This window comes from Argopecten irradians, chromosome 11 (genome assembly GCF_041381155.1).
Source record: "Argopecten irradians isolate NY chromosome 11, Ai_NY, whole genome shotgun sequence".
Classification (NCBI taxonomy): domain Eukaryota; kingdom Metazoa; phylum Mollusca; class Bivalvia; order Pectinida; family Pectinidae; genus Argopecten; species Argopecten irradians.
In genome coordinates this window covers 41,962,690-41,977,801 of record NC_091144.1, presented here as the reverse complement: position 1 = coordinate 41,977,801, position 15,112 = coordinate 41,962,690, and the positions used below count along the sequence as shown (strand labels likewise).

At 34.6% G+C, this 15,112-nt stretch overlaps 1 protein-coding gene and 1 long non-coding RNA gene across 2 annotated transcripts in view; both read left to right on the top strand.

The window, feature by feature from the left end:
- LOC138334648 (tetraspanin-33-like) overlaps positions 1-5,374 on the top strand; it is a 44,278-nt gene extending 38,904 nt beyond the window's left edge. Inside the window, exons 7-8 of the mRNA XM_069283285.1 lie at positions 4,734-4,851; positions 5,349-5,374. Of these exons, the coding sequence (XP_069139386.1) occupies positions 4,734-4,851; positions 5,349-5,374 (144 nt within the window). The remainder of the gene's footprint in view (positions 1-4,733; positions 4,852-5,348) is intronic.
- Positions 5,375-9,200: 3,826 nt separating this feature from the next.
- LOC138335607 (uncharacterized) lies at positions 9,201-15,112 on the top strand. The gene is made up of 2 exons (XR_011210305.1): positions 9,201-10,770; positions 10,879-15,112. It is a non-coding gene; the product is annotated as an uncharacterized lncRNA (long non-coding RNA).

Sequence of the window (15,112 nt, the reverse complement as noted above, 5' to 3'; positions counted from 1 at the left end):
ATTGTGTAGGTATTACTATTGTGTAGGTATTACTATTGTGTAGGTATTACTATTGTGTAGGTATTACTATTGTGTAGGTATTACTATTGTGTAGGTATTACTATTGAGTAGGTATTACTATTGAGTAGGTATTACTATTGTGTAGGTATTACTATTGAGTAGGTATTACTATTGTGTAGGTATTACTATTGTGTAGGTATTACTATTGTGTAGGTATTACTATTGTGTAGGTATTACTATTGTGTAGGTATTACTATTGTGTAGGTATTACTATTGTGTAGGTATTACTATTGTGTAGGTATTACTATTGTGTAGGTATTACTATTGAGTAGGTATTACTATTGAGTAGGTATTACTATTGTGTAGGTATTACTATTGTGTAGGTATTACTATTGTGTAGGTATTACTATTGTGTAGGTATTACTATTGTGTAGGTATTACTATTGTGTAGGTATTACTATTGTGTAGGTACTATTGTGTAGGTATACTATTGTGTAGGTATTACTATTGTGTAGGTATTACTATTGTGTAGGTATTACTATTGAGTAGGTATTACTATTGTGTAGGTATTACTATTGTGTAGGTATTACTATTGTGTAGGTATTACTATTGTGTAGGTATTACTATTGTGTAGGTATTACTATTGTGTAGGTATTACTATTGTGTAGGTATTACTATTGTGTAGGTATTACTATTGTGTAGGTATTACTATTGTGTAGGTATTACTATTGTGTAGGTATTACTATTGTGTAGGTATTACTATTGTGTAGGTATTACTATTGTGTAGGTATTACTATTGTGTAGGTATTACTATTGAGTAGGTATTACTATTGTGTAGGTATTACTATTGTGTAGGTATTACTATTGTGTAGGTACTATTGTAGGTACTATTGTGTAGGTATTACTATTGTGTAGGTATTACTATTGAGTAGGTATTACTATTGTGTAGTAGGTATTACTATTGTGTAGGTATTACTATTGTGTAGGTATTACTATTGTGTAGGTATTACTATTGTGTAGGTACTATTGTATTGTAGGTATTACTATTGAGTAGGTATTACTATTGTGTAGGTATTACTATTGAGTAGGTATTACTATTGTGTAGGTATTACTATTGTGTAGGTATTACTATTGTGTAGGTATTACTATTGTGTAGGTATTACTATTGAGTAGGTATTACTATTGTGTAGGTATATTACTATTGTGTAGGTATTACTATTGTGTAGGTATTACTATGTGTAGGTATTACTATTGTGTAGGTATTACTATTGTGTAGGTATTACTATTGTGTAGGTATTACTATTGTGTAGGTATTACTATTGTGTAGGTATTACTATTGTGTAGGTATTACTATTGTGTGTAGGTATTACTATTGAGTAGGTATTACTATTGAGTAGGTATTACTATTGTGTAGGTATTACTATTGTGTAGGTATTTACTATTGTGTAGGTATTACTATTGTGTAGGTATTACTATTGTGTAGGTATTACTATTGTGTAGGTATTACTAGGTATTACTATTGTGTAGGTATTACTATTGTGTAGGTATTACTATTGTGTAGGTATTACTATTGTGTAGGTATTACTAATTGTGTAGGTATTACTATTGAGTAGGTATTACTATTGTGTAGGTATTACTATTGGTGTAGTTATTACTATGTGTAGGTATTACTATTGAGTAGGTATTACTATTGTGTAGGTATTACTATTGTGTAGGTATTACTATTGTGTAGGTATTACTATTGTGTAGGTATTACTATTGTGTAGGTATTACTATTGTGTAGGTATTACTATTGTGTAGGTATTACTATTGTGTAGGGTATTGTGTAGGTATTTCTATTGTGTAGGTATTACTATTGTGTAGGTATTACTATTGTGTAGGTATTACTATTGTGTAGGTACTACTATTGTAGGTATTACTATTGTGTAGGTATTACTATTGTAGGTATTACTATTGTGTAGGTATTACTATTGAGTAGGTATTACTATTGTGTAGGTATTACTATTGTGTAGGTATTACTATTGTATGAGTAGGTATTTACTATTGTGTAGTAGTTACTATTGTGTAGGTATTACTATTGAGTAGGTATTACTATTGTGTAGGTATATTACTATTGAGTAGGTATTACTATTGTGTAGGTATATACTATTGTGTAGGTATTACTATTGTGTAGGTATTACTATTGTGTAGGTATTACTATTGAGTAGGTATTACTATTGTGTAGGTATTACTATTGTGTAGGTATTACTATTGTGTAGGTATTACTATTGTGTAGGTATTGTCTATTGAGTAGGTATTACTATTGTGTAGGTATTACTATTGTAGGTATTACTATTGTGTAGGTATTACTATTGAGTAGGTATTACTATTGGGTAGGTATTGTAGGTATTTGTAGGTATTGTGTAGGTATTACTATTGTGTAGGTATTACTATTGAGTAGGTATTACTATTGTGTATATATACTATTGTGTTGGTACTATGTGTAGGTATTACTATTGTGTAGGTATTACTATTGTGTAGGTATTACTATTGTGTAGGTATTACTATTGTGTAGGTATTACTATTGAGTAGGTATTACTATTGTGTAGGTATATACTATTGTGTAGGTATTACTATTGAGTAGGTATTTACTATTGTGTAGGTATTACTATTGAGTAGGTATTACTATTGTGTAGGTATTACTATTGTGTAGGTATTTACTATTGTGTAGGTCTATTACTATTGAGTAGGTACTATTGTGTAGGTATTACTATTGATGTAGGTATTACTATTGAGTAGGTATTACTATTGAGTAGGTATTACTATTGTGTAGGTATTACTATGTGTAGGTATTACTATTGAGTAGGTATTACTATTGTGTAGGTATTACTATTGTTGTAGGTATTACTATTGTGTAGGTATTAATCTTCATTGTGTAGGTATTACTATTGAGTAGGTATTTACTATTGAGTAGGTATTACTATTGTGTAGGTAATTACTATTGTGTAGGTATTACTAATTGTAGGTATTGTGTAGGTATTACTATTGAGTAGGTATTACTATTGTGTAGGTATTACTATTGTGTAGGTATTACTATGGAGTAGGTATTACTATTTGTGTAGGTATTACTATTGTGTAGGTACTACTATTGAGTAGGTATTACTATTGTGTAGGTATTACTATTGAGTAGGTATTACTATTGAGTAGGTATTACTATTGTGTAGGTATTTACTATTGAGTAGGTATTACTATGTGTTGTAGGTACTATTGTGTAGGTATTACTATTGAGTAGGTATTTATATTGTGTAGGTATTACTATTGTGTAGGTATTACTATTGAGTAGGTACTATTGTGTAGGTATTACTATTGAGTAGGTATTACTATTGTGTAGGTATTACATATTGTGTAGAACGTTAGAGTAGCTGTATGTGTTGTTTGTAAAATTATGCAAAAAGTTGTACATTTCAGTTTGGCAAGTCCACAGGAATTCGGTACATATTGAATGAAATGAAGTAGATATTGGTAGACCAAATTTGTTATTTTTCGGGGTCAATCCAAAAATCTAAGATGGTCGCCACATCCGCCATCTTGAAATACATTTTTAACTTCTTCTCAAAGTTCTGTCACTTTGCCATTTTGTTTACTAGTGTCTATAGCATGTACGTGGAGTGCTTGTTTCAACAGATTTGACTTTACAAAACATATACATATCGAGTCCTTTTTGACATAGAAGTGATGACAAAACAATATACGGAATTAAAATTGCTGGAATATATTTTCATTTTATTTTTTGTTTAAAAACTATTGCTTATGATTTAAAAGATGCTGTTACAGAAAATAATCCATTTTTAATACAGTATCACACAGAGCAAAATATTTGTCTCAGAAAAGCTTATATATTTCCCTGCTAAATAGTAGACTCTTTGAAAGTTTGAGGTCAGGCCTACATGTATCTTGCAAACTGGTAAATAGATAAATAAAATCATGAAGATATGTAATTATTATGTTATTTTGTATGCTCCAATAATATATCAAATATAGAAAACTAACAAAAGTAAATGAATAACATAAAACGTTGAAAAGTGCTACGGATTCGCCTATTTTTCACGTTTTCAGGTCAAAATTTAAGGGGTATTAGAAAGCAAATCTGTCATATTTTGAAAAATAATTCGGTGAGGTATAGTTTTTTTGGGCTTTTCTTATGCAAATTAGGTCAATCTTCATAGAAATTCTAAAAAAATATCGATTTTCTTGAGATCATTTTTTCAGAAAAAAAAAGAAAACATGACTATTTTGATGCAATTTTTCACTAAAATTGGGTCCGGAATTACTTTTGAAAATAACAATATTTTGTTTTATTGTGGAAAACCCAGCTTATTTGATATAGTTATGAAATATATATCACCTACTGAAGGTATGAAGATGTTACGAGCATATTCTTTATATGTTAAGTGATGTTACAAGGAGGAAATATTATTTTTTTTATTCCAAAATTCTTAAAATCCGGAATATTAAGTCGTTAATACATCTCTTTAAGCAACCCTGGAAGAAAAATTAACCCCATGGTGACATATTTTTTATGCGGTTTTTGTGATCAGGGTATACCTAAAATTCAAAATATCAAAAAATGAACGAAATCCCTGAGAGGAAACTAGAAGGGACGGTCTACCTTAAAATGGCTCAACAATTACACATCAATAAAATTTACTCATCAAATTATTGGCATTCAAGCAATTTATTCTCTTTTTTTTCAGAATTCCAAATTTGCTCCAAAGATCAATAAAGGAGGATGTTTGTGGGTGTTACGCACGTATCTAATGAACAATATCCTTGTTGTTGGTGGGGTTATGATTGGCTCCCTTATACACTCAGGTAAAATGTTACCATGGAAACAACATAATTCTATCTGACTAAATCAGGATTGGCTGCTTTACCTTCATCTAAGGTCACAAGGGTCAAATAAGCTAAAAATCTTAAAAATTGGCGTCCTGTGATTAGGTTCCCGCAAACGCCTACATTCTATAACAATAGGTAAAAAGATCAAAGAAAGTGTAATTATAGTCTGTTTTCATACTAGTTTCTTATGTACTTACCTGGACTTTGCCTATGCATACATATAGAATTATAGTACACATGCCGATACTTTATTTAACATGTCCCGTTATTTATTGTCTATGTTTACCATTGTTTATTAAGGAGAAATATCTGGATGGTACCTGGCCTATTTATTAGTTTTAAGCCCTAAATATTGTGGGAAAAAAATGATCTTTCATGTTCCGGTCAAAAAACTGGTTACACGTTGTTGTTAATGTACTTTCTTATCGTAAACTAGTCACATATTTAGTTTGATGTTCACACCTCTTTATTAGGTCACCTGAGACGAAATCTCAAGTGACCTATTCTAAACCGCCCTTTTGTCCGTCGTGCGTCGTATGCCCCGTAAACAATTTAAATTTTTAACTTCCTCTCCAAAACATGATGAAGCAATTTCAATTAAATTTTGCTCAAAACCTTCTACAGGCATAAGGCCAATCAAAATTGTGAATAATATTGTGTGTCCTCCACCTCCCCAGGGAGCTATGGGGAGGGGCCAAAAGGGGGTAAATCATTATACCTAAAAAGTATTCTTCTCCACTCGCACAGATGTGATGGATTTAACATAATCTTCATAGATAGAAAGGGCCTAAGGTCCATTTACAAAAAATTGTGAATTATATGACCTTGGGGTCTCAGGTTTCCCCCTTGGGAGGGGGTTAAGTTTACGAGTAGTTTATATTGGGGGAAAAACACATTTTTTAAGCATTATTTAGGTCAGTTGTAATAGGAAAATTAGTAAATTGTAGTCAGATTTATCCCTATGTGATAAGCTATTGAATCCTCATTAACATATTTCCATTACTGACCCCACAGGGGCCTTAGGGGCGGGGCCAAAAACGAATCAAATAGGCTAAAATTTCAATAATTCTTCTTCTGGAAATTCTCGAAATGGTGTAGAAATCAAAATACTCTGGCATAGATGGAAAGGTCTTAAAATTCCTTTACAAAAAATTGTGAATTATATGACCCCTGGAGTCTCGTGTTTTCCCCTGGGGAGGGGGTGAACGTTTATATAGGAAAAAACACATTTATGAATATTATTTTGCCTATTTTTTATTGCGTTCTGCATGGATTGTAACCAAACTTGGCCAACAAACATCCTTGGGGAGGGCGGGGGAACACAATTTGTTATAATTTGTGGCTCTGACCACCGGGCGGAGGGCGGGGCCAAAGTTAGGGGGGGGAAAAAAAAAAAATTATGAGGTAAATTCCTTTTAAAATCGCTACTTGTCATAGTGTTCTGAATAGTATGTAACAAAATTTCGGCCACCCAAATCATCCTTGGGGTTAAGGGTAACAGAATTGTGTAATTTTGGCTATGGTCCCCGGGGAAAGGTGGGCGGGGCCATAGGGCCCCAATAGGGAAAATAAAGGTAAATCCTTTAAAATCGCTACTCGTCATAGAGGGGGGGTTCTGAATGGAATGAAACCAAATTGTGGACAACAAACATCCGTGTAGGGGTAAGGGGAACAGAACTTTGTATAAATTTTTGCTCTGGTCCCCCGGGGGGAAGGCTGGGGCGGGGCCCAATAGGGGAAATAAAGGTAATTCCTTTAAATCGCTTACTAGTCATAGAGTTCTGAATGGAATGTAACCAAATTGGCCATCTCAAACATCCTTAGGGCAAGGGAGAAAGAAACTTGTATAAATTTTTGCTATGATCCCTCGGGGGGGCAGGGAGGGGGGGGCCCCAATAGGGGAAATAGAGGCAAATTCTAATAAATCGCTTACTTTTCCTAGGGTTCTGCATGGATCTTGTAACCATATTTGGCCAACAACCATCCTTGGTAGGGGATGTAGACTCAGAACTTGGATAAATTTTGGCTCTGATCCCACCGGGGGCAGGGGGGGCAGGGCCCCCCACTAGGGGAAATAGAGGTGAATCTTTAAATCGCTACTAGTCATAGAGTTCTGCATGGGATCGTAACCAAATTTGGCCACAATACAACGTGTATAAATTTTGGCCATAACCATCCATTGTTTGTGGGGAAGTAGAACAGAACTTGTATAAATGTTTTGGCTCTGATTCCCACGGGGGCAGGAGGGCCAGGGCCCCCAATTAGGGGAAATAGAGGTGAATCCTTTAATTCGCTACTAGTCATAGAGTTGCTGCATGGATGGTAACCAACAATTTGGCACACAAACATCTTGTGATAAATTTTGGCTCTGCCCCCCCGGGGGGCCAGGACGGGTGCTTGTTTATGTGGACCAAATAGTTGGCCCAATACACACCCTTGGGGGGAAGCGGGAACTGAAACTTGTATTAAATTTGGCTCTGACCGCAGGTGGGGTGGGGGCCCAAGTTAGGGGATCTTAGAGGTTAATTATTAAAATTTCTTCAGAAAAAGAAACAATGTAACCTGTATTCAGATACATTACTTGGCCCATTACAAACCAGGTTGAGCGATACAGGCCCTCTGGGCCGCTTGTTCATCTGTAGCATGCTGGGGTGAAGGGTCTTACCAAGTTTGTTCATAGGAATGACCTTGACCTTCATTCAAGGTCTCATGGGGGTTCTTAAGGCTAGAAATCCTTTAAACAACTTCTTGTGAATATTTAATGCGGCCTAGAGGACTGATATTGAGCCAGTGACATGCTTGAATGAAGGGCTATCATGTTTATTCAAATGAACAGACTTGGATCGTCATTCAAGGTCGACAGGGTTCTAAGGGGCCTAAAACTATAATTGACTTCTTCTCACGGACCAGAAAGCTTCAGGGTACTGATAATTTGGAACCTATTGACATGCTGGGGGTGGAATTAAGGGTCTACAAAAGTTTTGTTTTCAAATGGATTGAACCTTGACCTTCATTTAAGGTGGTCACAGGGGGTCAAATAGGCTTAATTATCTTTTTAACAAACTTTTCTCGTGAAGTAACTAAGTAGCATAGGAGAACCTGATATTTGAACACGTGACATGCTTGGCATGATATCTATTTTATTTAAAATAAAAAAAATAAATTATTCGAGTTTGTTTCAAGATGAATGAACCTTGATCGTCATTCACGGTCACAGGGGTCAAATAGGCTAAAATCTGATTTATAAAAACTTCTTCTCCAAGATCCAGAAGGCCCAGAGTTACCTGTATGCGGTATCTGTAGGCATGCTGACCTTCATTCAAGGTGACAGGGGTCAATTATGCGTATTCTTTAAACAACTTCTTATCAAGAACCAAAAGGCCCCAGGAGTACTTATGTTGGGCCAGTAGCATTGCTGAGCTGAATAGGGCTTACCAAGTTTGTTCAATATGAATGACCTTAGACGTTCATTCAACTTCACAGGGATCTAAATAGGTTTAAATCTTTAAATGTACAACTCTCAATGTGTTTGTTCTGACATCTATATTGTATTAAACAGTCACGATGTCCAATACAGCCCCATGGGCCTCTTGTTTAATGATAGAATTGGAATAATAAATTGATTATCAATTAAAGCAAAAAGTCGAGTTACAGTAAGGAAAAAGGGGGGAAAATAACAATATATAAAATGTCTGTTTTGCTTTTGCTTTGTTAGCGGATGCTGTGGCCCTCTTTCGCCAGAAATCTTCGAGACCAGATTTTAATCAGAAATGCAAATAAACGGGCAATCATGAGCAGTAAACCTCCAAGCTGTGTATGTTCTAAAGAGATTTATTCATTTCTAGATCTATGTTATTTAAAAAATTTTTTTTTTTACATGAACTGGTTTTGTGGTGTTATGATAGAGTTATTTAGATAAAGAGCGGGTGGACAGAGTCTGTTGAACAGCAACTTAACTGGTGAGCTAATGTCCGTCTGTCTGTCAACATTTCCTTTAAATTAGTCATAGAGTTCTACATGGATTGTAACCAAATTTGGGCAGAAATATCCTAGGGGAAAGGGGAATAGAATTTGTATAAATTTTGACTTAGGGTGAAGGAGGGGCAGGGCACCCGGCCCAATTGGATAAATAGAGGTAAATTGTTTAAATCGCTACCAGTCATAGAGTTCTGCATGGATTGTAACCAAACTTGGCCAGAAATATTGTTAGGGGAAGCGAACAGAGTTCAGAGTATAAATGTAGGCTCTGATCCTCTGGAGCAGAAAGAGTAGGGCCCAATAAGGGAAATATAGTTAATTCTTTAAAATATTTAAGGATTAACTTTGTATATAGACTAATATTGGAAGGATCTCGAACAACTTTGAAAATCAGCATGATTTGATGGTAATTTACTGAGTTATTGCCCTTTGCTCTAATAATTATTATTGGACCTTGTGAACGCGATAACTTGAGTAAATATAAACCGATCTTAATGAAGCTTTGTATGTAGACTAACATTGGAAATATCTCGAACAAGTTCGAAAATGAGCTTGATTCAACAGTAATTTAAGGAATTATTGCCCTTTGCACTAATAATTATTATTGAACCTTGTGAATATGATAACTTGAGCAGCCAGCTTAATTTAAATTTTGTATGTAGACTTCGTTTTGTATTTATTGTGGGCCACATTAATTATTTTTTAATTAGTCTTTTTTTGTTTCACGAAACTTCACAGTTGGTCTCAGTAACATCTTACCTGGCTTTAGTCATCATTTTATGCAGAGAGAACGTGGTAATTTTCTTGTTAATGTTTGTGATTACAAAAACAATTGCTGAAAAGTTACATATATTGTACCTTTAAAGCATGTTACAATGTACGTCTTTGATGTGAATGTTATTGGAAAATAATTCAAACATTAGTTATGAAATATTTTAGCCGACCATCGTCCGATGGCAATGACCTTTCATCTGTGGTCCATCTGTTTGTTAACAATTCTTGTTACAATAAGAAAAACTCCACAAGGAGAAATTCTTAAGAACCAACGCCCTGCTGTAAGTTTCTGTGTGTTGTGGTTCATCTTTTTGGTATGCAGGAGGATCTTAATGGATACAGAGCCCTCTTAAAAACATAGTAAAATCATCGAAGAAATAAGAGATGCAACTCCTGAGCTTTGAATGGTATATTCTAGGTAGCCAGGTACTGAATGGTATATTCTAGGTAGCCAGGTACTGAATGGTATATTCTAGGTAGCCAGGTACTGAATGGTATATTCTAGGTAGCCAGGTACTGAATGGTATATTCTAGGTAGCCAGGTACTGAATGGTATATTCTAGGTAGCCAGGTACTGAATGGTATATTCTAGGTTGCCAGGTACTGAATGGTATATTCTAGGTTGCCAGGTACTGAATGGTATATTCTAGGTAGCCAGGTACTGAATGGTATATTCTAGGTAGCCAGGTACTGAATGGTATATTCTAGGTTGCCAGGTACTGAATGGTATATTCTAGGTAGCCAGGTACTGAATGGTATATTCTAGGTAGCCAGGTACTGAATGGTATATTCTAGGTAGCCTGGTACTGAATGGTATATTCTAGGTAGCCTGGTACTGAATGGTATATTATATGTTGCCAGGTACTGAATGGTATATTCTAGGTAGCCAGGTACTGAATGGTATATTCTAGGTAGCCAGGTACTGAATGGTATATTCTAGGTAGCCTGGAACTGAATGGTATATTCTAGGTAGCCAGGTACTGAATGGTATATTCTAGGTAGCCTGGTACTGAATGGTATATTATAGGTTGCCAGGTACTGAATGGTATATTCTAGGTTGCCAGGTACTGAATGGTATATTCTAGGTTGCTAGGTACTGAATGTTATATTATAGGTTGCCAGGTACTGAATGGTATATTCTAGGTAGCCAGGTACTGAGGTATATTCTAGGTGCAGTACTGAATGTTATATTATAGGTTGCCAGGTACTGAATGGTATATTCTAGGTCAGGTACTGAATGGTATATTCTAGGTTGCCAGGTACTGAATGGTATATTCTAGGTTGCTAGGTACTGAATGTTATATTATAGGTTGCCAGGTACTGAATTCTAGGTACTGAATGGTATATTCTAGGTTGCCAGGTACTGAATGGTATATTCTAGGTAGCTAGGTACTGAATGGTATATTATAGGTTGCCAGGTACTGAATGGTATATTCTAGGTAGCCAGGTACTGAATGGTATATTCTAGGTAGCCAGGTACTGAATGGTATATTCTAGGTAGCCAGGTACTGAATGGTATATTCTAGGTAGCCAGGTACTGAATGGTATATTCTAGGTAGCCAGGTACTGAATGGTATATTCTAGGTAGCCAGGTACTGAATGGTATATTCTAGGTTGCCAGGTACTGAATGGTATATTCTAGGTAGCCAGGTACTGAATGGTATATTCTAGGTAGCCAGGTACTGAATGGTATATTCTAGGTAGCCAGGTACTGAATGGTATATTCTAGGTAGCCAGGTACTGAATGGTATATTCTAGGTAGCCAGGTACTGAATGGTATATTCTAGGTAGCCAGGTACTGAATGGTATATTCTAGGTAGCCAGGTACTGAATGGTATATTCTAGGTAGCCAGGTACTGAATGGTATATTCTAGGTAGCCAGGTACTGAATGGTATATTCTAGGTTCATCTGCTGCTGCTTGTGGGCCACATGTTTGGGGCTGAGAGGAAGGTCGTCCTTAGGGCACTTCTTACATACAGACACTGTCAACAATCGGCCTGAGAGGAAGGTCGTCCTTAGGGCACTGCTTACATACAGACACTGTCAACAATCGGCCTGAGAGGAAGGTCGTCCTTAGGGCACTGCTTACATACAGACACTGTCAACAAGAAAAACAAAAAAAGGAAAAATTCTGATATGAAGGTCCAAATCTAAAGTTAATTTTAATTCATAAATGCAGATTTGAACAGACTTTGCAATGTTCTTTTAGTATCATCAATCAGGTGACCGTCCAGGCCTCTTGGGCCTTTTGTTATGTTACAAAATATTTATCATTGACCAGAACTGGACACAACCATTTTGTTTCAGTGTTTGCCTTTTGTAGTTTCATTTATATCATTTCATGGTTTTTAAATTTTAAAACATGTTTTGTTTTGTGATTTTTCCAGTTATTTCCAAATATGGAATAATTAATCCAATGGTGTTTGCGATGTTAAGATGATGTTTGACTATATTTCCAGTGTATTTTGTGTTAGAAGAGTGCTGAACTAACCTATTTATAGAAGTGGCAAATCTTCTCAAACATGTATTTCATTATTTTAGGCTATATCTAAAGGAAAAACAATGGTCAATGTTTATATATACTAAAAACAATGGTCAATGTTTATATCCTAAAAACAATGGTCAATGTTTATATATACTAAAAACAATGGTCAATGTTTATATCCACTAAAAACAATGGTCAATGTTTATATATACTAAAAACAATGGTCAATGTTTATATATACTAAAAACAATGGTCAATGTTTATATATACTAAAAACAATGGTCAATGTTTATATCCTAAAACAATGGTCAATGTTTATATATACTAAAAACAATGGTCAATGTTTATATCCTAAAACAATGGTCAATGTTTATATCCTAAAACAATGGTCTATGTTTATATATACTAAAAACAATTTAGTCAATGTTTATAGCATTGCAGCAGTAAACAATATATTGATAGTAAAATAAGTGTTGGTATGCTGTTTCTGTGTGATTTATATCAGGGTCTTGTATACAAATCAACACCAATAAGAAATGTTTATTTTGTTTTATCAATTATGTACCAATTCATACATGAGATAGAAGTTATGAGAAACAATGAAATACATGTAATGTTTGGGATACTAATCACATATTTCTTTTTTAAATAGCTCATAGAGTTATTTATTAGTAAGTATTCCATGTATGTCAAAATCCTAACTGTTCTCACAGAATTTTATTGTCCAGTATTAGCAAGTGTGATAGGTCACTGGGAAAGTTAATGAAAGGAACATCTACGATTTATTTGAGTTTTCTATCTTTGATCTCTGGTAGTTATCTGTCATTAGATTTCATACATCAACATATCACAACTTCTTAACCAAGAAATATCGAGTCAGTACTATGATCAAATGGATACAGCAATTACAGGAAATGTTCAAATCTTCTTCACATTGACATTGAAACCAAGGATCATTTCAGCAAGTACATTGTAGAATTGTATGATGAATAAAAATTCTAATTCAAGTTGTAAAAGTGAATGACCTGATGATGTTACATTTAAGTTCTTAAAGCTGACAATGCAAGTTAAAAGTATGAATAATTTTGTTTTTCTTTTTCAAAATTCGTTTCTGAGACAACCCCCTTGCTTTTCTAAGAAAGTGTGTTCATCATTTTGTTTAAACATGACATGATATGACACTCCTGCTTGGATATATAGACACTCCTGCTTGGATGTGACACTCCTGCTTGGATATATAGACACTCCTGCTTGGATATATAGACACTCCTGCTTGGATATATAGACACTCCCGCTTGGATGTGACACTCCTGCTTGGATATATAGACATTCCTACTTGGATATATAGACACTCCTGCTTGGATATATAGACACTCCTGCTTGGATGTGACACTCCTGCTTGGATATATAGACACTCCTGCTTGGATATATAGACACTCCTGCTTGGATATGACACTCCTGCCGACCCCTATGGGAACCATGCACACACACGTGCAATCAGTCCAACTCTGGCTGTGAACGGCTCTAGATAAATATACCCAATACAGATTTATATGAAACCTGAGGCTGTACATCAGAATTAAATGGTTAGTACATTAAAAGGTCTCAAATTAAGTGGCTGACCTCCACAGGAGAATGTGTCATAAACGATTCTTGAAATACAAGACAAGTGTACTTACTTACTTTTTTTTTTAATCTCAATTAAATACTTTTAACTTGCATTGTCAGCTTTAGGGATCAAATATGTTTACCGGTACATTTCAGTGAATATTAAAGAACTCGTATATTATGATCATTGGGATCCACATGGCAGACACTGGCCATATTAACATTTCAAGTGTGATAACTTAATGTTAGCAGACGAAATGTCAAGTGTGATAACTTAATGTTAGCAGACGAAATGTCAAGTGTGATAACTTAATGTTAGCAGACGAAATGTCAAGTTTCACTAGATGTGTATTACATATTTGAAAAAGTTATGGCAAAGAAAAGAAAAGATCCCTCTTTCCATTGTCAAACATAGATCATTCTATGGTGGGTGCCAAAAGATTGCAATGATTATACATATTAATTTTCAGGATTTGAACAATTTTAAGAGGACATTTTTCATCATAAAACATTTACATATTTAAATTCTGATTTTGAATTTATCTACAAAGAAGCATTTCCACATACATATATAATGCTAACTAACATACCACAAGTATATTATGCTGGTTATTTATTCAATTTCCTTTCTATTGAATCCTATTAATACATGTAAGTGAAATATCCCCTATTTTCATCAGTGTGGAATTTCTCAGGTTTGAAATAGAGGTACAGAGTAGTACAGTAAAACTAATTAATATTGTTATAATTACAGTGGAACTCAGTTAATAAGAACTCGAAGGGACCGAGATAAAACTTCAAGTTATCCGAGTGATCGAATTAAGTGAGTTCTCATGTCTACTGACGATATCTTTACTTGGTATATCTAGACTAGTTCCATGTCGTAAAATGATGTGAAAAAGAGAGATGTCAAATTCGCCGATGGTAGTTGCAAAATTTTAACAATAAAACCGAGATATATATTTTGAAATGCTGTTCTACAGCAGATTTATGAAAAAGAAAATCAGCATTTTCAACGAACTCGTTGTCCAAAAAATCTCATTTCGAGTTATAAGAACATTTTATGTATGATTTTTGTCATTCGGATTCAAAATTTACTTCGTATTATCCGATTTCTTCGAGTTTTCCGAATTTGAATTATCCCAGTTCTTTAAACAAACATAAAAAGGGAATTGGGCTGGGACCGGCAAAGTATTTCGTATTAAGCCATGTTGTCGAATTATCTGAGTTCGTATCAACCAAGTTCCACTGTATATAGTCTCAGTTAAATCTATTTGATATGTCATCTTTGTTTTTCCGTCCTCAAAATTTAACCTAAGACTTTTCATTATGTTATATATCCGGAAAACTTGTGTAGATATGTGAACAAAATAAATTTATACCAATCTTCA